Consider the following 26322-nt stretch of genomic DNA (forward strand, 5'->3'; position numbering starts at 1 on the left):
ACACATATCTACCTCCCCTTCTTCCCTTCCAGAGTCCCACTGGAAGGACAGAGAAGATATTTTTAAAAGAATGAAATGATAACAAAGTTAGAAAACATTTAAAGGAGCCAGTAAGAGACCAAAAGTTGAAGGAAACCCTCAAAGACAGAAAGCAGATGGGATCAGGTTAAGAAAACAGAGCAAAGGAAGCAAAATACCAGAGGTGAGAATGATCTTCTCAAGGAGCCTCTGAAAAGCTCCAAGCTGGCAGGAAACAAACATGAGGAGCAGGAATGGGCCAAGGAAGGAAAATCAGATAATTAATTCTTAATTAAGTCAGGGGGCTTCCTCCAACACCCAGAGCTTTGCCCTCAGGATAAAACCTAATGATAATACTCTGAGGAGGACATCTTGTGTGGGCAGAGGGATTTGACAGACGAGCGGAATTTGAGGCCGCTCTATCCCTACAACAGACACAGAGAGGAAAAGACAGGAAAGATAGTGCTGCCCAGAAGGGAAATCACCAGAATCTTCCTCTGTAATTCACAGTTAGGCCTGTTCTATTTTGGCAGGGGGCGGCAGGAAGAAGCATGCCCCTCACTCACACCCACCTGAGGCACTGCCTGTCAGTCAACACCGTTTGTCCTTGCACCAAAATGAGTTCGCCTTCTGTCCAGGGAGAAACTTTGCAGGGAATCAGTCCTAAACAAGAGTACCCAAAACCTGAGCCAGCTGTCTGTTTCAGTCAGTCTAGTCTTTAGTTCATAAATACACCCAAGGTCACTGACACGGAGAAAACCCAACAGCAAGGGATTAAAAAAAAGACAATCCCAAGAAAACTCACACGAAACAAAAGAGAACTTTCAAAAAACTTTCAACTGATATCCTCACTAAGGCCAGTAGACGAACCGCACCCATTAATCCATTAAGCAACAACAGGCTTTTTTTAATTAAAAAAAAAAAAAAAGATTAAACAGAAAGTAAGGATTCCTATAAAATATGATAGCCAACAGAGAAATATAGTAGATAAAATGAATACTAAAATGGATAAAGTCCAAACTGGTGATCCAGAAAGATCAATATGGGGAAAACAGAATTTAATACCAAAGGAAAGTTGACATAAAGTAAAGACCCAGGATGCCTCAAAAATGAGGTCTAGAAGCAGAAACAAAGGCAAAAAAAAAAAAAAAAAAAAGGATAATTTTCCCTAAACCAAAGAAGAACACTAGTTTCCAGACTAAAAGGGCTGACCAAATGTCCAGGAGTAAAAATGAGGAAAGACCCAGAGTGAAATACTGGTTCAACTTCAGGATTCCAGGGGTGTCTGGCTGGCTCAGTGGGAGAAGCATGTGACTCCCGGTCTTGGGATCGTGAGTTCAAGCCCCACGTTGGGTGTAGAGATTACTTAAACAAATAAAACTTAGAAAATTTTTTTCAGAATTCCAATGCTGTGAGGTTACTATTCAGTTTAATTCTTTTTACTCAACTTATAGATAAAGCAGAGAAATGGAATCAGTTACTGAAGAAAGTATAATTGTATAAACTTTCAAAATATAAAAACAATAAAGAACAGGAATGTGGAAGGGAGGGCAGGAGGTTATGTGAATACAATACACATCAAACTGGGACTTAACAAACACAACGTAAAGCCAAGAAAAGAAACATAAAATCAACTCCGTTAGGTTATAAACTACTGTTAAAAGTCTTCTAGGAAGTGAGCCTGGGGTTGAGATTTTACTTTATTTATTTTGTATTTGTTCAACTTACAAACCACTTTTAAGAAGGATTTTGTAAAGAATCAAGATACTGACAAGTTTTGAAAAAAAGAAGAGGATGAGGAGGAGGGAGGGAGATACAGAAACAGCATCAAGGATGCCATACCAAACCGAGGTTAATTTCCTCGATGATCTTGAGGGCAGGAACCCACAATTCTCACACTAAGAAACTAAATGTATATGCTACCAATTAAGGCTTGGTACTGAGGAATTAATATGACAATGTGCTTCAAGTAGAAAAGGAACCTCTTTTCTGCTGACACCAAAGGCTTCTCTTCCCTAACATTTGATCAACTGACTTTTTAGCCATAGAGTAACTGCTGGAACAGGAAGAGGTTACTGCTGGTAAGGCAACTAGTAGCCAACTCATAATCCACCCTCGACTCACACGTCTGAATGCAGATTTCAGAAGGGAGCACCTACTCTTCATTGAAAAAAAAAATCATATTAGTAGCTAAGACAAAGGGTGAAACAAGAAAAAACTAGTAAGAAGACAGGGTAAGGGGGCGCCTGGCTGGCTCGGCCAATGAAGATTGTGACTCCTGATCTTGGGATCATGAGTTCAAGCCCGACATGGGGTGTAAAACTTACTTAAAAAAAAAAAAAGAAGAAGAAGAAGAAGAAAGAAAGAAAGAAATAGAAGAGGAAGAAGAGAGGGTGCCACCTGCTGCATACTTACATTGTTGATCAGGTAGACGCCCCGCCCCCTAGAAGAGGCCACTGGTTTTACTATCCAAGGTCCCCGGTCCTTTGAATATGAATCTGCTCAAAATATTGGGAGATTAAAAGAGGGACAGAGAGAAACAGAGAGAAAGAAAGGACAAGAGTTTATTATTTTAAATTTCAACAATAGTTTATCCACTCAGACACCCAAAGAAGTTTCCGTATTTCTAAGTCGAGGGCGGCCAGGCTAAAATAGCTGTATTTTTGAACTGGCTTCAAACATCAACACAAAAACAGAGAGGGGAAGGAAAGGAGGAAGGAGGAGGCAGCAAAACTACACATTACTTCCACCATTTCCCCTCCTTCTTGAATGAGAGGATGAAAACAAAGTAAGGCCGCTCTCTCATACTGGTCTATGACTATCACGAATGGCCTACGGGAATCTGAGGTTCTCGCCTCCGTCAACCAAAGGACCTCCGGAGGCTCCCACTGCAGACAGTGCCACTGGGGGTCAAACACTAGATCACCTGAAATGATAGCATTCCTTAAGTGATTTCTCTTAGCTTGGATGAAAAAAATCGCTGTCAGTCAAACTGTGTGCAAGTGATGCAAGAGGACAATAATTTACAAGTGATCGAAAGGTGCCCGTTACTTTTTTTTGTACAATACAGTGATTCAACATCTATATACATAATGAAACAGCACAATGAGCATAGTTACCATCTGTCCCCACAGACAATTACTACGATACTGACTGCCTTCCCTACGCTGTACTTTTCAAGTCCGTGACTCATTTATTTCATAACCGGAAGCTTGTACCTCTTAATCCCCTTCACCCATTTCACCCTCCCCCCACGCCCCGCCCACCGCCTCCCCTCTGACAACCACCAGCGTGTTCTCCATATTGAGGAGTCCTCTCATTTTTGTTTATCTATTTGTCTTGTTTTTTAATATTCCACATATAAGTGAAATCATAGTGTTTGTCTTTCTCTGACGTATTTCACTCAGTGTAATACCGTCTAGGTCCACCCATGTTGTCATGAATGGCAAGATTTGATTCTTTTTATGGCTGAGTCATATTCCATCATGTATATATACCACACCTTTATCCATCGTCTATCAATGGACAGTGAGGTTGCTTCCAGAATTTGGCTGTTGTAAATAATGTAGCAATAAGCACAGAACTTTTTGAATTAGTGTTTTCATCTTCTTCCTGTAAATACCAAGAGCTGGAATTGCTGGGTCATATGCTATTCCTATTTTTATTTTTTCAAGAACCTCCACACTGTTTTCCATAGTGGCTGCACCAATTTACTTTCCCACCAACAGTACACAAGGGGCTCCCTTTTCTCTACAACCTCGCCAATACTTGTCATTTCCTGTCTTTCTGATACTAGACATTCTGCCAGGTGTGAGGCGACACCTCGTTGGGGTTCGGATTTGCGTTTCCCTGAGGAGTGATGCGGAGCCTCCTTCCACATGTCTGTTCTTGATTTAACCCTCTCCTGTCTGCTCTGGGACCCCATTCCCTTGTTCATATCTTCAAGCTCACTCTCCTCTCTGGGGTGCTTCTTCTCTTTTTCTCTAATAATCACCTCTCCTTCCATCCCTGCAACTTCCAGGATCTATTACCTTTGGCCAGAACTCAACTCTGGCTTTACAGCTGCCTGCAAATCACCCCGTTGAAACCTGTAGGTCTCTCAAATCCGTACCCGGACCCAAATTTCACACTCTTCATGCCTTTTAATAGCTCTTCCTTTACAGTCCTGGTTACACTCCCTGGTGAAAGACGTGCTGAGGCTCCTGGCTTCTCACAGTCACCCCTCTGCAGCCATCTTTGGCCCTTGCCTCACTACTCACAGCCAGTTGGTTCACTTTACTCTACCACTCTTTCCGCTCCCTCTCTTCTACTCCGGCTACCTAGCTCAATCCAACTACGCTTCTTGTCTGGATTACCGTCGTAACCTCCAAGTCATCACCGTGTTCTTCCCCTCGCACCCTCCGATTCATTTCAGTTATTTTTCTAAAGGCTAATCTGTTTGTGCCCCTTTCCTTCTCGAAACTCTCCTAGTGCCCACACTCAAGTGAGCTGCAGAGGGATAGGAACGCAAGAGTCATAGAGAAAATGGAAATTTCTGGGTTACTATATGCTAAGGGGACATGATATCAAAGGAAGAGAAGAACTTAAGACAGACTTCCTGAAGAAGAGGAACGTCTCTTTGAAAGAGGAAGTGGTACCAGTAAGTGGGTTTCTCCCCTAAGATATAACCTTAGCAACACAACTAACCTAACAGTGTTGGATCCTTTCCCCACTGCCAAATGAATTTTAGCGTAGAGGTCATAGATTCTAGACAACTGGTAAACAATCACTGGCATCCTGGCAAGACTGAAACCAAGAAGACCCTTCTACTATCACGTTGTCCCTGTTCCCCTTTTCCACAAACACAGTGAGTCCCTGCTGTGGTGTTTGGTGATGACGTCAGTAAGTGATTTGTTTGAGGGACTGAGGAACACCATTTGCCTATAGTAACTGCCCTGGGGCTAAGCGTGGTGGCTTTGAGTTATGGCTATATTAATTCCATGTGTTCTGCTGACCTTTTAAATTCATTTTTGTTAAAAAGTAGCATGCACACAAGTTTGAATAATACGCTAAAGAAGCAATCCTACTAAAAGACAGGTCATGCTTGAACTCACGGAGGAACCCTAAGTCTATCCATTCATCTGAAGGAACACCCCCACCCCCCCAACCTGCCTCCAAAGGGTGAACAGAAAAATAAGAAATAGCAGAGAGAGGACAAAGGGAATTTTCATCTCAGATTCCTGTAGACTTCAACAGGGAATTATTGTAGAAGTTAACAGGAGGAGTTCACATCTGGGTCATGCTGCTAACACATTAACTGAAGTATTTTTATGCTATCGTGTTGGGTTTATTGCATAATTTTTTACCTTTACTACATAACAATATATCTCAACATAACTCGAAATAAGGAGTAATACTGAACATTTATTAAGCGCCTATTGGGTACCATTCCAAATGCCTTCCATGTATTAACCTACTTAAACATTGCAACAATACTATGAGGTCAGTACTAGTAATAATCCCATTTTGCAGAGGAGGCAGCTAAGACACAGTGTTTTAAGTAACGTGGCTAAAGTCACATAACAAAAATTCTTAACTGTAAGTTTTCAGCTTTGCATCCACTGTCATTTTGAACTTAATTCATTTAATTACTAGTCTCTTCTGAGCCATTTCAGAGCCTTCTGCGGGCAAACACTGAACATATCTAACGTTAATGGTCCCCGCTTGAACAGGGAGTGCTATCAGAGAAATTGCCTCACCGACGTGAAACGGGAGATCCCAATGACGGAAATCCCAGAGGACAAACGCCCTGCACTGGGCAACCAGACCAGACTGTTATGTCCGACAGGTTAAGAAAATCACAAGTCAGGAAGTCTAGAGAGAACTTTCTCTTCCTCTCTCTGTGCTTCCTAAGACAGGCGCAGTCTCTCTCCTGGACATACTGAGAAGAAAGGGATCTATGTATCTGTCCTTAGACCCTTCTCACAGAAGAGGCCTCTCTCACTGATGGTACTGGGAAATTGACATGTGTACACACAGCCCCGGGTCTTCAAGCAGTAAGGCCTGGTGGTGAAGAACGCGGTCTCTGAAGCCAAACCACAGAGTCTGAACCACCGTTTGCAAACTACACAACTTACGGAAAGCTCCTGACCTCTCAGTACGTTCGTCTCTTCATCTGTAAAACTGGGAAAAACAACGGTACCTACCTCAGAGTAGAAATGCCACTCAGAAGAGGGCCTAATAGAAATGAGATGTTCGTTCCATGTTAGCTTTTATTATTGTTACTTTTCAGACTCTCACAATAGACCTGCCTCCCACCTTCTCTGTGCTCACGCCTCTTCCATGCACCAGGCCTCCTGACTCAGGCTCTGCCCTCAGAGAGGAAAGTCTGAAATAGCCCATTTCATCTACTTGGACCTGAGGAAGATAGCTGACTTCAAGGCAAAAGGAATTAGAAGGCCCCATTGAGACTGGGAAGCAAACCACATGCTCCTAGCAAGCTTTACAGGCAAGAAAGTGGACATTTAGATCCCTATTGGGCTAACACCTGTCAGGGTTCTCCAACCAGAGTGTGACTAACGGGTACCTCTAAACCCTCACACTAAACAATGCGTGATACTTGTACCTCGTAAGTCATACAAGTCGAGAAATCAAGGTGATAGGAATATTCCTTAAATGGCAAGAAAAAGCAGACAACAAAAAGGAAGCATATATAGTTCAAAGTCAGAAGTATATACACCCTTCCATAGGCACTGGCTCTTGCTGGTGAAGAAATGCTCTGTACCAGACAGGGGGGCACAGGTGTGACACCCATGTATCCTTCTAGAAATGAGAGCAACAAGCTTACTAAAAATAAACATACAGGGACACAACCACAACGAAAACGGTTTTAAAATCATCCCTCCAGCTGTTTTACTAAAGAAACACACTGTTTTAAGGATTTGAAAAGCCCTAAGTAGTTACTAACTCAAGGTGGCCCGAGCTCAGTTGCGGGGGTGAGGTGGCGGGGGAGGAAGGGGGCATTCACACCCAAGCACTTACTACAGAATTCCGCATACTCGGCTGGCAAAAGGAAGGTCTGAGGGAGGATGTGAAAAGCCTTGAATCCGTGTGTGTGCTGCATTCGAATGATGTTTTTGTAGAGTCGGTCTTTCCGGGTTAGTTCATAGGACCTAAAAATCATATAAGTTTTCCATTTCAGTAAAGTCTGACTCCGAGGCCTTCCTGTGTTACCACATACTACAGAGTTCGTAGTTCAGAGCTGGAACGGGTACCGAGGACAGTATTACATGAGATCAACCACTCTGTCAACCCCAAAGATGAGTTTGAACAAACATATACAATTATTTAATCGCTACCACGAATGGTTCTAGCATCCCAGAAGTTACCTCCGGTCTCTTTGGAGCGAATCCTTCCAATCCCCTTCTGCCACTGGTAAGTATTCATCTGTTTCCTGTCCCTTAGTTTTGCCTCTTCCAGAAGGTCAAGTTCATGGAATCATATATATGTGTCCTTTTGAGACTGGCTCCTTTCCCCAAGACTGACAACAACTGAGATTCATCCCTGCTGTTGCCTGCATAAGGATCTCACTCCTTTTTAGGGCTCAGGAGTAATCTATTGCTCAGAAAGACTGCAGTTTCCTTATTCATTTGCTAGTAGATGGACATGTAAGCTCTTTTCAGTTTTTGAAGATTATGAATAAAATCACTAAAAGCATTACGGACAGACTTTTGTAAGAATGTAAGTTTTTGTATGGACATAAGTTCCAAGCTCTCCAGGAATGAGACTGCCAAGTTCAGTAAAATTGTTTAGTAAATTCTATTAGTTATCTATTGTTGCATTAAAAATTATTGCCACAACATTATAGCTCAAAACAATGATAAACATTTTCTATGGGTTAGGAGCATTGGGGTAGCAGGCCTGGGTAGTTCTATCCAAGGGTCTCTCATGAGGCTACAGTCAAGACACTGACCAGAGCTGCAGGCATAAGGCTCGACTGGGACTGAAGGACCCACTTGACAAATAGCTCTCTCGCCTGGGGCTGGTCGTTAACAAGAAGCCTCAGTCCCTTCCCATATGAATTCTTCTGTAAGGCTGACCGAGTGTCTTTGTGACATGACAGCTGGTTTCTCCCAGATCAGGTGATTCAAGAGGGAAAGGGAACAAGGAAAAAGCTGCAATGTCTTTAATGACAGCCTCAGAAGCAACAGGCTGTCACTTCTGCCATATTCTATCCATTAGAAGGCACAAAGGCTGGCTTACACCCAAGAACAGAGAAATTAAGCTCAACTTTTTGAAGGCCATGTCAAGGAATTTGTAGACATGTTTTAGAACTAACACATGTATGAGTATACATTTAACTTTCTAAGCAACTATGACCCAAAGTGGCTGTACCGTTTTGCATTTCCCACTGGCAAAGTTTCTGCCTTCCATTGCACTGAGTCCTGACCGGCACTTTGTGTTGTCTGTTTTTTCTGTTTTGTTTTCAGCCATTCCAACAGGTAGGCAGTAGTACCTCAAGTGGTTTTAATTCCAATAGTGACTACTGATGTGGAACGTCTTTTCACATCTATCTTCTTCAGTGAAGCATCTGTTCAAATATCTTTAGCCCGTTTTACAAAAAGGAGGGCTGTTTATTATTGAGTTTTGAGAGTTCACTATACACTATGGATACAAATTCCTTATCAGATATGTGTTCTGCAAATATCTTCTCCCAGTCTGTGGCTTATCTTTTCATTTTCTTAAAAATGTCTTTCAAAGAGCAGACATTTTAAATCTGGAGGAAATCCAATTTATCCATGTCTTTCTCCTATAGACTGTGCATTTACTGTTATGTCTAAGAAATCTTTATGATTTAAATCCAAGCACATGAAGATTTTCTCCTATGTTTTCTTCTAGAATTTTTTTACAGTTTTAGAATCAGATTTAAATCTGATTCTTTTTGCCAAGTGGGTCTTATGAGTATAAAATCTGTTCTAAAACAGAATTCAAATATAAAGAAGCAAAAAAGACTGTTTTAAGCAAAAAAGACTGTTTCTAAGTTTGACTTTTGATAAATATATTCAAATTTTCAAGGTCCACAAACCAAATACATCAAATAAATTCTAGCTTCATTAGCAGCCTGTGACTATTCACTACTAAAAATAATTATGAAACATTTTAGGAACACTACATGTTGTATGTTCACTGAATCACAATTCTTTAGTAGTAGAAAAAAAAAATCTAGATTACCCAAATAATGAAAAAATACTAGTACCCCAACTAACAAGTTCTAAACCCAAAGCATTCTGGAAATTTTTACAAAGATATCTAGAGGATTTGACCTTCTGAGAAACATGGCCTGGGCAAAGGTTGGCATACTTGAAAATAGTACCATTCAGGAAAATAAAAGATATGGCTACCTTACCCATATTTAACAGCAATAATTGTCCAACCTTTGCTATAACTACATGGAACTTGCATCATCATTAGTAAAACAAGAATCAGGGGTCTGATATGTCTCTCCTACATAGCGTCCAAGATAGACCTTAATTTTAAACTACAGTGGGCCTACTGGAGTAAAGTCTCAGATCACTACTTTAAGAATCCCACTGACGGGTGCCTGGGTGGCTCAGTTGGCTGGGCAGCTGCCTTCAGCTCAGGTCATGATCCTGGAGTCCTGGGATCGGGTCCCATGTCGGGCTCCCAGCTCCTCAGGGAATCTGCTTCTCCCTCTGACCTTCTCCCTTCTCATGTTCTCTCTCACATTAATAAAATCTTAAAAAAAGAAAAAAGAATCCCACTGACAACTAAATTTACATCCTTAGAAGATGGATATGTAAAAGATAAAATGTTAAAGAAAAGCAGGAAATGACCCCTATAAACTTCAGGCAGCAAATGCCACCTATCAGCGAGTACTTTCTGGAGTTCTACAGCAGCTACTTTAGTTGGCCTCAGCTGGACTCATGAGCTCCACTACCGGCTTCCAGTCACGGTTTCTTCTACTAATTAAAAACCATCAGGACGCCTGGGTGGCTCAGTTGGTTAAGCGGCTGCCTTCGGCTCAGGTCATGATCCCGGGGTCCTGGGATCGAGTCCCACATCAGGCTCCTTGCTCGGCAGGAAGCCTGCTTCTCCCTCTGCCTACCACTCTGTCTACCTGTGCTTGCTTTCTCCCTCTCTCTCTCTCTGACCAAAAAAAAAAAAAAAAAAAAAACCATCTAAGAATCTTTGCTGTAACCACTAAAAACTTACTGTGCCTCTTCCTACGTTCTAATTTTTCACTATGATTTCTAAAATTCAAAGGTAGCTTTGACAAGTCTAGGTATCACAAACCCACTGTCCTCTTCATAAATGCAGAGAAGAGGTCCTTAAATTTCAGATAAGAATCACCCAGGAAGTGAATTACTAAATTCTGTAATTAGTGAATTACTAAATCACCTAGAAAGTCAATTACTAAAATTACCATTCCTGGGCCCCAGCTCTCACAATTCTGGAATAAAGCCAAGGATTCTGCATTTTATACAAGTGTCCCAGGTGATTTTGGTATAGATGGTCCACACTATAATGCTGATTTAGTCTAGAATAGTAATTCCTAAAACTTCCCAGATATAGATCACCCTAGTGCTTTTTAAATATATAGCTTTCTAGGTATATATTTACCTGGGAAGATTAAGCAACTAGAAGGCACTTATTTATTTATTTATTTATTTATTTATTTAATTCTGTTCAGTTAGCCAACATATAGTACATCATTAGTCTTTAATGTAGAGATCAATGATTCATTCACTGTGTGTAACACCCAATGCTAGTCACAACACGTGGCCTCCTTGATATTCATCACCCAGCAGAAGGTACTTTTTAAATATACACCTTCCCTGGATATGGTGAGTCCCCGAATCTGCAATGGGATCTATGATTATATATTTTTGTGTGTGTGTGATTGTCTATTTTTAAAAAGGATCCTTAGTGATGTTTATCATCAGTTAGAAATAATGAGGAGAGGACAAGGAAAAGGAATGCATTTCCTATAGATGCCCAATCCTAGTGGTCTCCAAATCCTTCTGCTTAATGCCCTCTATACAAATTTTGGGAAACTATGTATCCTTTAGTTGACATCTAAGATTCTTCATCAAAAACTTAAATAGGGGTATCTGGGAAGCTCAGTCAGTTAAGCATCTGCCTTCAGCTCAGGCCATGATTCCAGGGTCCTGGGACCAAGTCCCACACTGAGCTCCTCCCTCTCCCTCTGCCCCTTCCCCAGCATGTGCACTCTCTTGCTCACTCTCTCTTTCAAATAAATAAAATCTTAAAAAAAAAAAAAAAACTTAAATTGTCCCAAATGAGCCAATGAATGATAAATATTATTTTAAAATAAAACCCTAATACTACCCTTTTCAGTATATTCAAGGGAACCTAAATAACATGAGGATTCAACAGCTACCATACCTTTTAAAAATTATATCAAAGAGAAAGCTCTTTTCTGTCAGTACATTTTTCACTTTTTAAAATACACTTCTGGGCGCCTGGGTGGCTCAGTGGGTTGGGCCGCTGCCTTCGGCTCAGGTCATGATCTCGGGGTCCTGGGATCGAGTCCCGCATCGGGCTCTCTGCTCGGCAGGGAGCCTGCTTCCCTCTCTCTCTCTCTGCCTGCCTCTCTGTCTACTTGTGATCTCTCTCTGTCAAATCAATAAATAAAATCTTTAAAAAAAAAAAAAAAAAAAAAAAAAAAAAAATACACTTCTTACTGGAGGTAATATATGCAGAAAAGTCTACAAATCACAAATGCAAAGCATGATGAATTTTGGTCACCTGTGTGAGCACCCCTAGAAGCCTCCTTCATCCTCCCATCCAGGAATTATCCCCCAATCACCCTTGCTTTTAATTCTTCTATGCCATTTCCCCCAGAGAATGGCTTAGCCTCACAGAACATATTTAATGCTTGCAGATCTTTTATATCATAGCATACCTTCTCTACAATAAAATATGCATGTGAATTAATATACATTATTTTCAAATTCTCTGTAATCATTCGGCTACAAACCACTTACACTAAATTGACTCTCTCTGCAACTACTGTAGTACACGATTCATCAAAACACCATAAATATTATAAGTTTTGATTAAAATGCATATTATACCAATGTTTGGGTCTCCATTTTGATAATTATACCACAGTTGTAACTGATGTTAATGTTGGAAGAACAAGGTAAAGCATACTGAGTAACTATATTTTTGCAACTTCTCTAGAAGTCTAAAATTACTTAAAAAGTTAAAAAACTGTATTAAGAAAGAGTTGAGGCCGCTCCTGGTGCTGCTTGTGTGCTCGTTCGGTGCGGACCTGGTACCTCTTTTGTGAAGCGGCAGCTGAGGAGACTTCAGCGCTCGCCATGGCCGACGAAAAGCCCAAGGAAGGAGTCAAGACTGAGAACAACGATCATATTAATTTGAAGGTGGCGGGGCAGGATGGTTCTGTGGTGCAGTTTAAGATTAAGAGGCATACACCACTTAGTAAACTAATGAAAGCCTATTGTGAACGACAGGGTTTGTCAATGAGGCAGATCAGATTCCGATTTGATGGGCAGCCAATCAACGAAACAGTCACACCTGCACAGTTGGAAATGGAGGATGAAGATACATGTGTTCCAGCAGCAGACAGGAGGTGTCTACTAAAAAGGGAACCTGCTACTTTACTCCAGAACTCTGTTCCTCCAGACCAAGAAGACATTCTCAATTAGAAAGCCGCAATTTGGTTCCACCACATCCTGACTACTACAGTATAGTTTTCTCTATTCTTTCATTTTCCCCTTCCCCATTCCTTTATTGTACATAAAGTAACTGTGTATGTGCACAAGCATATTGCATTTTTTTTTAACTAAATGGCCAATGGTATGTTTTGATCGACATCAAATGGAGATGGGATGGGGGAAAATACTGCTTCTGTGAAAATACCCCCTCTCTCCATTAGTGGCATGCTCAGTCAGCTCTTATCTTTATATTCCAGTAAGTTATTTTGCTCTCACTGTTTAACAAAAAAAAGAACAACATAAAAATTCTTGCATACCTTGTTCGATTGGAGAATTTTAATGTTTTTCATTTATCATTGTAAAACCAAGGACAATTTTATAACTTTTTTGTACGTAGCTGTTACATGTAGGGCAATCTGTCTTTAAGTAGGGATAAATTACTCTAAAAGAAATGAATCCTAGATAGTTTTCCCTTCAAGTCAAGCGTCTTGTTGTTTAAATCAACTTCTTGTTTAAAAAAAAAAAAAAGAAAGAGTTGACAATAATAGTAGAAACATTTTAGTGCTCGAATTCCTCTTGCATATGAGTTCAAGCCTTTGGATTGAAAACATGAGAAACAGAGCAGCAGAAGCCACAAAGGACATTGCATTTAGATAATGGATTATATATTTTTTATTATTAAAGATTTTGTTTATTTATTTGACAGAGAGAGAGAGATCACCAGTAGGCAGAGAGGCAGGCAGAGAGAGGGGGAAGCAGGCTCACTGCCGAGCAGAGAGCCCGATGCGGGGGCTCGATCCCAGGACCCCGTGGATCATGACCCGAGCTGAAGGCAGAGGCTTTAACACACTGAGCTACCCAGGTACCCCCAGATAATGGATTATTAATGTGCTCGAACATGCAAGAATAATACATTCAAGAAGTACTCAAGAGAAGATAGGATTGAATTTATGAATACTGACTGAGCCTAAACTAAGATAGAATTCTTATATACCAACGGGAGTATTTCAGAAACTATTGAAATAAATAATACACTGCTCACATGAATTTGGAATGCAGACTCTAATGTGGGCTATTTCAAGGACTCTTTCAATGCCTATTTAAAACAGATGCATCTGATTGACTTCAATCATCCAGTCACACATTTAGAATACCAAATCCACATCTTCCAGACAATGAGGAAGAAAATAAAGTTTAAATTACTCTCTGCGAATGAAGCTGAGACATCAAATAAAACTGGAACTTGTTATGAAGACTCAAAACACACATTTATCCCAGATGATAAAGAAACTATTTGACACTGGCCAGGTACTTAGACACAGTGACGAGATATAAGACAACAGAATTGAGCGCCTGGGTGGCTCAGTGGGCTAAAGCCTCTGCCTTTGGCTCAGGTCATGATCCCAGGGTCCTGGAATCGAGCCCCGCATCGGGCTCTCTGCTCAGCAGGGAGCCTGCTTCCTCCTCTCTCTCTGCCTGTCTCTCTGCCTACTTGTGATCTTTGTCTGTCAAATAAGTAAATAAAATCTTTAAAAAAAGAAAGACAACAGAATTAAAAAATCAAGAAAGAAATTTCATGAGATAAAAATGAGAAAAGCCTATGAAGGTAACTGAAAATGAAACCTGTTAGCATAAGTACATAAGAATATTTTGTAGGACATAAGTCCTGGAAATAATATAAAACATAACTACTGACCAAATTAAAAAATTTATAGTGGATTTCCGTCTCTTCATCAAATGAGATTTGTTTCTTTCTTCTCTATAAGGTCATCTATCTATCTCTCCATGGTTGAGTATGACTGCCAGAATTAGGTAGGGTCTCAGCATCCATTTATTTATTTATTTGTTTTTAAAGATTTTATTTATTTGACAGACAGAGATCACAAGTAGGTAGAAAGGCAGGCAGAGAGAAAGGAAGGGAAGCAGGCTCCCCGCTGAGCAGAGAGCCCGATGCAGGGCTCGATCCCACAACCCTGGAATCATGACCTGAGCTGAAGGCAGAGGATTTCACCCACTGAGCCACCCAGGCGCCCCTTTAGCAACCGTTTTATTCCTATTTTCTTTTTCGTGGATGAAAACACTAAGAAACTCTGGTCACGAAAACAGTAGCTAAGACTTCTACAATGTTTACTATGTGACAGGCATGCACTGTTTTAAACATCTTAGATCCTAATAGGTTAAATCCTAATGACAGTTATACAAAGTCTGCCTTTAGCAACATCTTTTTACCAATGAGGAAACTGATGTTCAGAAAGGTCATGTTTGGTGGTCACTCAGCAGAGCTGGGATCTAGGCCCAGGTAACTGATTACAGAGCTCATGCTTCTGGCCACCAGGCAGCATTGCCTCCCTAGGCTGCCATTAACAATGTGATTGGAAGGAGTTTTCTACAGCAATGACATTCAATTCTCTGAACTCCTCCCTAGTTCTGTGTCAGAAAGTCACAAGATGATCTATCATTAAAAATTCAAATTAATGGTCTACCAGCTAACAACCTATGTCTCCTTTAGTTCCATTAAAAGTAAGGAAATGGAAATCACCATCGTGGTTTCTGTTGCTTGGTCATTTGTCCTTGTCAGAATTCAATTCAACATCATGTTTTTTTGTACTTTTGTTTAGAATCCTGAAAACTGTCTGCACCCAAGGACAATGTTTGTACCATATGAAGATTCTAAGGGGGCCACTGTTAATAAAGGGGAAAACAATAACACTGGAAAAACGAGGTAAGAAGGGAGAACCCATTCATATGAAGGGCTCTCAAGCTGCGCAATTTTAGGAAAGAGAACCTATGGAATTTATAATCCAGAAACAGTTTCCTTCAGGACCATCCATGTCTACATAGTCCAATACATGCTTATGGATGTGAACACCTCAGTTTGATCTGCAGACTGCTGCCCTGTATCACAGACTTCTTTTTTAAGGACATTAATTATCTCTGCTGGCTACATGCCCAATGTCAGGCACCTTTAAATGGAGCAAAGTAGCTACAAGAGCATTACCTGGGAAAGTGATTAACCTTTTGTGCTTCAGAGAGTGTGCGAAGTAAGAAGGGCTTCAGGTGAGATCCCGTCCACATTAGGTTATAGTCAGTGCTGCTTGGGTGAACCTGAGGGCAGATAAAAAGATAAAGAAAACATCAGAGATAGCCTCTCTCCAGAAAGAGAGACGGCAAGAAAGGCCATAGAGATTTCTCACCTACAGAGCACAGTGGGTACCCAGTTAGTATATAAGCCTAATAAAATAAAAGCTGAATATAAAGAACACGGGGATGATCAAGTTTAAAGAATGGGATAGTTGGGCAAATCTCAAATGCAGAAAGTAGAAAAAATGAATCCTTCTAAAGAAGTCTGTTACGTCTCTTAACATTCTTGCATATCAGAGTATGAGAAGAGGGCTCAACCCCACAACTCCCTTCTCAGGGTGTCCTCATATCCCTGCAGATGATGGATATAAAGTACTGATCAGAACTAAAACCTTGTGGTGACAAACCAACTTAGACTATCAGCCATCCATTCATTAATTCCTAAGAATTCATTTGTCAATTATGTACTTGATGCCTATGATGGGATATGTACCATGTTAGGCCCTGGAGATAAAACAACAGGACAGGATATGAACTAGTAACAGAACTTCCTCAAATACTCTATTTCAAACCTCAACCTAAGGTAAGGGGCTAGCAACTAGACTTTTATCAATTTATCAAAATATCTACAGGGTAAGACTATCCAACATTTTTGTCTGTCCCTTTGATATCAATATCCCAATTTTCCCAATTTTGGGGGGGAATAACATACTACTTAGTTTCAAAAGACTGCCAGTCACACTACCCTCCCCCCTTACAAGGTGTAGATCCATGACCCAAGCTGGACCAGCCATATTATCTCCAGAATGTGATTCTTCAGGGAAGAAAAGCACAAGGACAGTGAAAGGAGTTGAGTCACTTCTGTAGCAGTGCCTTGAGGAGACAGTCCTGATTCCTATTTCCAGATTCCCAGGATTTGTCCTAGGCTCTCTCCTTCCAAAGGCCTACCTTCTCAACCCTTCCTCTGATTCTGCTACCTATGCTGTATATACCTTACCCACAAATCCTTTTTGGTTTAAGTTAGGCAAACTCTGTTTCTGTTGCTTGTAATCAAAGCACCTTAATTAGGTATCAAAGGATTCCTTAGGGGCAAGTCTGTCTCCACCCCAACCCAAAAAATCATAGCAAAATGTTTGGGCTTTTGTTTGTTTGTTTAAAAAAGAGAAAGGGCGGGGGCGCCTGGCTGGCTCAGTGGGTTAGGCCGCTGCTTTCAGCTCAGGTCATGATCTCAGAGTCCTGGGATCGAGCCCCGCATCGGGCTCTCTGCTCGGCAGGGAGCCTGCTTCCTCCTCTCTCTCTGCCTGCCTCTCTGCCTGCTTGTGATCTCTCTGTCAAATAAATAAATAAAATCTTTAAAAAAAAAAAAAAAGAGAGAAAGAGGAGAGAGAGAGAGAGAGAAATCTTGTGAAAATGTTTTCCATGTATGTCAAGAGAAACTGACAAAGCCACTCGGAAATCCAGGGTGGGCTCTGCATTATCACTAAGCATAGGTCCCATAAACCTTCCAGAGCTGCCCTCTTAACCAGTAGTCAGGGGGCTAGGATTTTCAGCTTTGGAGCAGATCAGGTGAGATAGTAAAAATGAACTTACTTCATGAAATCCATGGGCTGTCAGAATGCTGCGTACCAGGCGACTATCTGTTCGCACAATTTTGTAAGACAAACGATAACGTTCTAAAGAAAAACAGAGTCAAATTCAGTAACCAGAACGTTAATTGTAGAGACAAAACTAAACTGTGTGACTTAATTCTTAATTATACTCAAGAATATATACTGCTCCCCTCATGCTACGATGAGCGGGCTGCAGATCATTTTGGACTAAGGGTTCTTAACGTGAGGTTCACTGGGGGTTATAACATCTTCGTTTCCACTGCTAGTCTACATTTAACATGACCTGCACTTATGTAGGCACAAAACAGAGCAGTGGTAGCAAACTCCTGTGACCCTGCCTCCTACATATACTAGGTGTTTTAATATTATTTTACAGTTGTTACAGTTATCTCACAATATCACTTCTCACAGTATTCAGAAGTTACGGTTAATGAACAGACCTTCCACAAGATCATGTTATTTAATGCACAAATAAAAATGCACATATGTCACAAATTTAGCTTCTAAGAAATATTTTGGTAATTCCATGTCAATACAATTGATTCTGTTTATAATCCTATAGATTTCTTTATACACTTAAAACACATTATTCTGACAACAGACCCACCGGCTTCCCCACCCCTTACACATTTGGTCCACTGCAGAAAAAGGCTAAGAACCCCTGCTCTGGACAGCCCTGTGTGTGCAGTGATGCTGCTTACCAGTATATCTTAGGCCAGAGACTGTAAACTGCTGATCCAATCTACAGAGAGAGTTTGTTAATTTCTCCCTGTGTGTTAATTTCTCAAGAAAACTGAATTACCAACCTTTTGAAACTAGAGGGATTCGTGTAAAAATCTAGATTTCTGGGCCCGTCTTGAAAACCCCGGCATTCCTGGGCTAGCTCTCTTCGCCAGGACAAGAGTCAACAGGGAAACACCAGTGCTCTCTTCAGCACAGACTCCCGGCACTCTAGCTCAGTACAGTCCCCGCCACAGTTTCCTGCCAGGCTCTACAAGCATAGTCACTGCTCCCTAAGACAAAACTCTGTAATCATGTGAGGTTTCTACATATCCCCAAAGACTAACATTTATTCTGGCCCCTTAAAGGCAATCTTTCTATGCATCCCTACAAATTGAGAAAATTAGCCAAGAGTTCTACAGAACAATTTTTTTTTTTTTTTAATGAGGTAATCTCTATGCCCAGTGTGGGGCTCAAACTCATGACCCTGAGAGTCACAGGCTCCACTGGCCAGGTACCCCATGTGCAGAACAACTTTTTTAAAGGACTACATATTGAACACTTTCTGAATGAGAATAATACAGAAACTTATGAACAGGCCTTAGAACAAAATTCAGCCTCTAGAAAGAGACACACACCTTTTCATGAATTTATGTGAAAATCTCCATAAATTCCTGCTGCTACTTGCCCAGCCCTGGCAGGAACACCACGCAAAGCAGACACCAGAAGAAAATAGAATGAAAAGGCCAGACACTCCATAGTTCTCATTCTTGTGGCAAACTTCTAAAGCCCAGTTACAGGGTTTCCCCAGTGATTAATCACTATTAAGTTGCCTTTGCAATACTATCATAAGAAAAACAGTTTAGAGTCCTCGGTGTTGGTTCCGGCGCAGAGTAGAAGGTAAGAAACAGTGCTTAAGAGTTTGTCTTGTGACTCCAAGGTGGGGAGGGAAAGCACAAGACAGGCCTGAGATATCTTGTTCTGCCAAGAAAGAGGAAAAGTGCTCAAAAATGGATATGTCACAAGGATGCCAGTGGCCAAATTTAAGACAATTTCAACACAGATATGAATATGACAGAGATAGACTACAATTCCCTTACCAATGAGTCCACACTGATAAGAAGGTAAGAAGCCATCCTGGTTTTCTATCACTGCTAAAATAAACTACCACACTTGGCAGCTTAACCAATATGTCTGATATGACTGTCAACAAGGCAAGACTGGGGCTGCATTCTTTTCTATAAGCTCTGGATGGGTCCAGTTCTACTCCTTTTTCAGCTTTTAGAGGCTGCCCCCGATCCATGGCTTATAGTTTACTTCCTCTATTTTCAAAGCCAGCAATGGCAGGTCTAGTCCTTCTCATATAGCATCTAGCCTCCTCCTACTTTTTTTTTTTTTTAAGATTTTATTTATTTGACAGAGAGAGAGAGAGCACGTGCGCACTAGCGGCAAGCAGAGGGAGAAGCAGACTCCCCACTGAGCAGGGAGCCCGAAGCGGGACTTGATCCCAGAATCCTGGGATCATGACCTGAGCCAAAGGCAGACGCTTAACTGATGAGCCACCCACTGAGGTGCCCTGCCTCCTCTTACTTAAAGGGCCCTTGTAATTAAGGTCAGCTGATTAGCAACCTTAATTCCACCTACAACCTCAATTTTCCATTGCCATGTCAGGTTCTGGGGACTAAAAGGTAGAGATCTTTGGAAGGACCATTATTCTGCCTCCCATGGAAAGGAAAGCTCTTCTTTACAGAAAATCCAGCTAATAAATACAAAAGGAAAGAAATAGAAAATCAGCATTTTACAAAAACCATAAGAGGAAGTAGTTCAGACTAAAACCAATGGATACCCATGGGTGAGAGACTATTGGGAAAGAGGATATCCATGCATCTCAAAACATCACTCCAGAGAATGCTTGTAACAAAGAAGAAAGGCACCCTTCCAATGAGCCAACCTGGTGAACAATATCTCAACCAAATGATGAAATCTGCCATCACCAGTAATGTGGTACAATGACATCACATCCTTCCTAATGTGATACACTGAGGAGGACACAACTGCACTAAGTGATAGTCTTACAAAATTTTTAAACCTGAGTCTAAACACACAGAAACAATCAGACAAGCTCAAACTTAAGGACATCTGCAAAGCAGCTAGTTGGGAAATCTCTAAACATGTCAATGCCATGAAAGACACACACACACACACACACACACACACGCCCCAAGTCTGGGGGGTTAGAAGAGAAATATGAAAACTAAATATAATCTTTGATTTAGTCCTGGATTCTGGAAAAATAATAACAGCTATAAAGATCAAAAGGGGGACAAAAGGGGTAATGCACATAAGCACTGTATGCCAGAGTATTTCACCAATGGCGGATTTCCTGAGCGTTACCGTGGTACTGTGGTTATGCGCAGGGTGAGCCTGAGCTTAGGGACACACTGCTGAATAAGGCGTTAAGGTATGAAGTATCTGAACTAATTCTCAAATGGTTCAGAGAGAGACAAGAAATATGACAGAACATTACCAGGTGGTGAGCACATGGCAAGAGTATACACATATTCAATGAATGTACTATCCTTACAGCTTGTCTAAGGGTTTTTAATCTTTTTAGAGTGAATGTTTAGAAAGTGAAAGGAAATCAGGACTCTTCATTATGATAACCGTGACCACTGACATCTCCATTTCTGCACATGCAAAAGCCAAAAGCATCATCTGTGCTGGAGACCAGAAGTGTACCTGATTCCACGCCTGCTCAGCAATGCTCACCTCGCAGTGCCAGGCCATAGGGAAGGGAGTCACTAAGGCAAGCAGAAAATCAGAGAATGATTATCCGGGGACTGGGGAGGAAAGGGAGATGAAAAGAGAAACAATACGTCTCTGGAGTGGAACTGCCAAGAGCTCAAATCCTGGCTCTACCACTTCCTGCCTGTAATCGTGAATAAGTTATTTCTCTATGGTCAATTTCCCCCCTTCTCAAATGGAGTTGATAATAAAGGTACTTACCTCATGGGGTAGGAGTAAGCACTGCATCAATGACCAAGCGTAAAACTTTTAGAACATTTGTTGCTATGTAGTAAAAATTTTTTTCTTTTTTTTAATTTAAATTAGCCAACATATCATACATCATTAGTCTCAGGTATAGTGTTCAATGATTCATCAGTTAGTTGCATGTAACACCCAGTGCTCATAGTAAACATTTTTTTTAAACAGTAAAAATCATTTTAAAAAAGTAAATATGTGGTAAAAGAGCCATAATATATAGTGTCATGCATAAATTATGCATTTTACATAGCAATTTTAAAAATAAAAATGCTATTAATACTTTTTCTCCTGCTCTTCCTAACATAGAAGAAAAATGCAATTATCACTGCACTCAATGACCCAAGCAAGCAGTGATCAACTACTTCTAATCCATACCAACTAGCTATAACCCAACTCTGATACCCTGTGCATGTTTCAAAAGGGGAGTGCAAGAAAACTAGGGTGGAATGACATAAGGCAAGTGTGATTGCTGGGGATTTTAATGCACATTCATGTTCTGTGTCCAACAATGCTGATAACCAGTTATAAACTAGTGACCCAAGGGCCAAATCTAGCCTGCAGACATGGTTTGTTCATTCTTTGTGGTGTTTTAAATTTAAAACCAAATTAGTCACTAATCTTTTAAAATTGAAAGAATTCATATAAAAATCTCAATTTCTGGGCTTCACTTGAAAGACCTGGCAACCCTGGGCTCTGCTCTCACAGCAAGAGTTAAATGGAGGCTTTGCGACTATAAACTGAGCGGTCCCACTGCCCAAGATATAACCACCTTATCCATATTTCCTTCCATAGAAAAACAAGAAGCAGGGCATGGAACTGGTCTTGCTAGCAAACTGCCAAACATCTGCTATCTGAGCCTCCGGACACACACTGCATCGATTCCAGGAGATTACAGAATTTCCTCCTCTCCAACCACTCCCGTGTGCATCAAGGAGGCGACCTAAAGCACCAGGACTCCTGGCAAATTCCAGGACCAGCAGCAGCAGGGTGAACTAAAACAAGGAACCAATAATCTGTCAGCACAGAAGCACCTAGGAAGTGATGAATGCCCTAAGAGGTCTGGACAAAAATAGCCTGGGAAACTAGAATAAAGATAAAACAGATTTTTTTTTTAACTTTTAGAATATAAGAATAACCCTTCTAATGGCAACAGAGTGTAGCTTTGCCTGGGTCAGAAAATGAAGTCTAGACCTGCACTATTGAAGATGGTAGTCGAGAGCCACATATAATTACTGAGCACCTGGAAGGTAAGTAGTGTGGAGCGCCTGGGTGGCTCAGTCAGTTAGGAGTCCGACTCTTGACTTTGGCTCATATCATAATCTCAAGGTTGTCACATCAGCCTCACATGGGGCTCAGTACTGGGTGTGGAGCCTCCCTGAGATTTTTCCCTCTGTCCCTCCCTCGCTGCCTCCCTTTCTCTTTTTTTTTTTCTAAAAAAAAAAAAAAGAAAAAAGTAGAAGAAGAAATGTAACTAGTGTGACCAAGGAACTGAATTTTAAATTTTACTTAACTTTGTTAATTTAAGTTTAAATGTGAAAACTGATACTTAATTCAGTTATTGGAAAACTTGTTTGGAACAACCTGAACATAAGAATTTACTTTTTCATCTATAATGTTTATAAAGTCTAAATACTGATAAAAACTTCTGATGAAAATTTCGTACCACACTGAGATTGTATACTTACAGTGTAAAATATACACTAGATGTCAAGTATCTTTTTTTTTAAAAGATTTTATTTATTTATGTGAGAGAGACAGACAGCAAGAATGAGAGCGTGGGGGGAGAAGGGCAGAGGGAGAAGAGAAGCAGGCTCCCCACCGAGCAGGGAGCTCTGTGTGGGGCTCAATTCAGGATTCCGGAATCATGACCTGAGCCAAAGGCAGAAACTTAACTGACTGAACCAACCAGGAGCTCCTAAATGTCAAATATCTTAATGAATTTTTCTATACTGAGTAAATGTGGAAGTGACACTTTGGATTAAATAAAATATATTATTGGGGCGACTGGGTGGCTCAGTGGATTAAGCCTCTGCCTTCGGCTCAGGTCATGATCTCAGGGTCTTGGGATCGAGCCCCATATTGGGCTCTCTGCCATGCAGGGAACCTGCTTCTCCCTCTCTCTCTCTTTCTCTGCCTGCCTCTCTGCTGCTTGTGATTTCTGTCTGTTGAGTGAATAAATAAAATCTTTAAAAAAAAAAATAAAAGTAAAAAAAATAAAATATATTATTAATACTAATTTCACTTATTGCTCTTTTTTTCTTTTTAAAGATTTTATATATTTGTCAGACAGAGCACAAGCAAGGGGAGCGGTAGGCAGAGGGAGAAGCAGGCTTCCTGCTGAGCAAGGAGCCGGATGCAGAACTTGATCCCAGGATCATGACCTGAGCTGAAGGCAGACGTTTAACCAACTGAGCCACCCAGGCGCCCCTATTTCTCTTTACAGTTTTTAATAAGGCCACTGGAAAATTTGTATATACCTAGCTTATATCATATTTCTATTGGACAGTGCTAGCCTACACAAATGCAAACTTATGAAACTGACACATTCAGAGGCAAATTATAAAAAGATGTTTCTTTCTAGGAACAGATTACCTTAAACTGAAAATATCTTTCTTGCCTCTAAAATGCAATCCCGTTTACATGTTCAAAGTATATGCAATTTTGAAAAAAACATGGAGCTAAGTAAGGAAAAAAATCTATTTCTGGAATATTTCCCAAATCATACTGTACCAAAAATATTAAAAGTAAATTCAATGGAACATTTAACAGATAACAGAAAAAACAAGGCTGGCATCTAACACTCTAAGATCAGCAGAAGGTACCTAATGCCCCAGAAACACTTCTCAAGGGGATTTAAACACAGGATTATGATCTGAGCAGATCTATGTCAGCTATTTAAGAGAGGAGGGGGAAAAAAAAAAAAGACCCAGAGTATTTAACAATTCAGAAATCTGAGGCAGTAACTAGAAATACTCATTCTAAGTCGTTCTTTTCAGGGGTGCTTGAGTGGCTCAGTTGGTGAAGTGTCTGAATCCAGCTCAGGTCATGATCTCTGGGTCCTAGGACACAGCCCCACGTCAGGCTCTGTGCTCAGTGGGGAGTCTGCTGGAGATTCTCTCTCTTTCCCTCTGCCCCTGCCTTTTGTTTTCACTCTCTCTTCTTCTCTCTCTAAAGTAAATAAATCTTTTTTAAAAATTGTTCTTTTGGGGCGCCTGGGTGGCTCAGTGAGTTAAGCCTCTGCCTTCAGCTCAGGTCATGATCCCAGGGTCCTGGGATCAAGCCCCACATCGGGCTCTCTGCTCAGCAGGGAGCCTGCTTCCCTCTCTCTCTCTCTGCCTGCCCCTCTGCCTACTTGTGATCTCTGTCTGTCAAATAAATAAATAAATGAATAAATAAAAAAATAAATAAATAAAAATTGTTCTTTAAGGAGGTTTAAAAAATCATGAAACCGCAAAGAATGGGAAAGATACAGAAAATTTGAAAACAAAGTTTGAAAAAAAAGTATAGTGGCTTTTTCTTTAATCACAGGATTGTGTCAAGGGAAAGAAAAAGAAATTTAAGTTCCAAAAACACAGGAATTGCTTGAGAAATGAGATGACAACACCGATGAATACTGATTTCCAATAAATGCTAGCTATTCTAAAAAAGAAGGGTCTGCTTATTGCCACGGAATACAGAGATTCATTTATGTGAAAAGCAGACTAAAACATGTATGTTTGCGGGAGATTATTTACTTCTGTTGTTTTACCTACCTTTGATGTTTGACTCCAATCATATTGAGAGGGAGTTTCTTTGCAAATGTTAGCAAAATCATCAGTTCCTCCAAATTCAGAAAATATGAGTGAACCTATCCCTTTAAGTGGTAACCTAGCAACTTGCTAAAGGGATTAGAACAGGACCCTTTGGGGAGGGAGGACTCAAATCCCAGAAGCAGGTGTTCACTGTCCTCTGAACTCCTGGCTTATTGTGGGGCAAGAACAGACTTTAAAGTCATATCAAAGTAGAACAGATCCTATTCAACAAGTAAATAGCACAAATTGTGAGCGCCTACTATGTGCCAAATATTGAATGATCTCATTAATTCTTCATAAACAATGCCTGTAAGGTAGCTATTATCTCCACCTAACTAATACTAAAACAGATTGAGAGAGTTTAAGTGATTTGCCCCAGACTCACAGCTAGTAAATGCCAAAGCGGGATTTGAACCAGTGACTGAGAACCCATGTAAGACTCTTTCCACTGTATCACACAACAGTTCTGATCCAGTTCTGACAGTGTTCAGAGTTCTGTAACCTCTGAAGACAGCTACAGGCTAACCCCAGAATTCAGAGCACTGCTTAATATCAAAGAAGAGTAGAGATAAATGAAATTGAGAATAGAACAATAGAGAAAATAAGCAAAAGTAAACGTTTTCTCTTTAAAATTATCAAAATTGACAAACCTTTAGACTAAGAAAAAAAGGGGAAAGATTCAAATTACTAAAATCAGAAGTGAATGGGGACATTACAACTGATCTTACAGAAATAAAAAGGATTACAAAAGAATACTATGAAGGGGTGCCTGGATGCCTCAGTGGGTTAAAGCCTCTGCCTTCGGCTCAGGTCATGATCTCAGGGTCCTGAGATCGAGCCCCGCATCGGGCTCTCTGCTCAGCAGGAAGCCTGCTTCCTCCTCTCTCTCTGCCTGCCTCTCTGCCTACTTGTGATTTCTGTTTGTCAAATAAATAAATAAAATCTTTAAAAAAAAAAGAATACTATGAAAAAAAAAACAAATAAAAAGATACTAAGAATAATTGTATGCCAACAAATTAGATAAACACAAAAACTAAAAACACACAAACTACCAAAACTGCACCAATACAAAATATAAAATATGAATAGACACATAGCAAGTGTCTATTTGAATCAGTAATCAAAAACCTCCCAATAAAGAAAAGCCCAGACTATATGGATTCACTGGTGAATTCTATCAAACAGTTAAAGAATCAACAGCAATCCTTCTCAAGTTCTTCCAAAGAAGAGGAGGGAACACATATGGCCAGCATTACTCTGATACCAAATCCAGATAGCTATCACAAGAAAACTACAGATCAAAATCCCTTATGAGTACAGATGCAAATATCCTCAACAAAATAACAGCAAACC

The 26322-nt window shown here is 40.6% G+C and overlaps 2 protein-coding genes across 11 annotated transcripts in view; one reads left to right on the top strand and one right to left on the bottom strand.

The window, feature by feature from the left end:
- Positions 1–26322, bottom strand: part of TTLL5 (tubulin tyrosine ligase like 5) — a 284234-nt gene that overhangs the window by 247003 nt on the left and 10909 nt on the right. For all 10 annotated transcript variants that reach the window (XR_007128458.1, XR_007128457.1, XM_047735330.1 and 7 more), the window contains exons 4-7: positions 17394–17476; positions 15721–15827; positions 7039–7169; positions 2434–2516 (exon numbers count right to left, since the gene is read on the bottom strand). Coding sequence is in view for 8 of the 10 variants with exons in the window: in XM_047735330.1 (XP_047591286.1) it covers positions 2434–2516; positions 7039–7169; positions 15721–15827; positions 17394–17476 (404 nt within the window). In the remaining 2 variants the exon portion in view is untranslated. The remainder of the gene's footprint in view (positions 1–2433; positions 2517–7038; positions 7170–15720; positions 15828–17393; positions 17477–26322) is intronic.
- Positions 12283–12902, top strand: LOC125103652 (small ubiquitin-related modifier 2-like). Its single transcript, XM_047735337.1, is given in 2 exon segments — positions 12283–12613; positions 12615–12902. Coding segments are annotated over 2 exon segments (282 nt in total). The 5' UTR covers positions 12283–12365; the 3' UTR covers positions 12649–12902.

Source organism: Lutra lutra, chromosome 7 (genome assembly GCF_902655055.1).
Source record: "Lutra lutra chromosome 7, mLutLut1.2, whole genome shotgun sequence".
NCBI classification, from domain to species: Eukaryota; Metazoa; Chordata; class Mammalia; order Carnivora; family Mustelidae; genus Lutra; species Lutra lutra.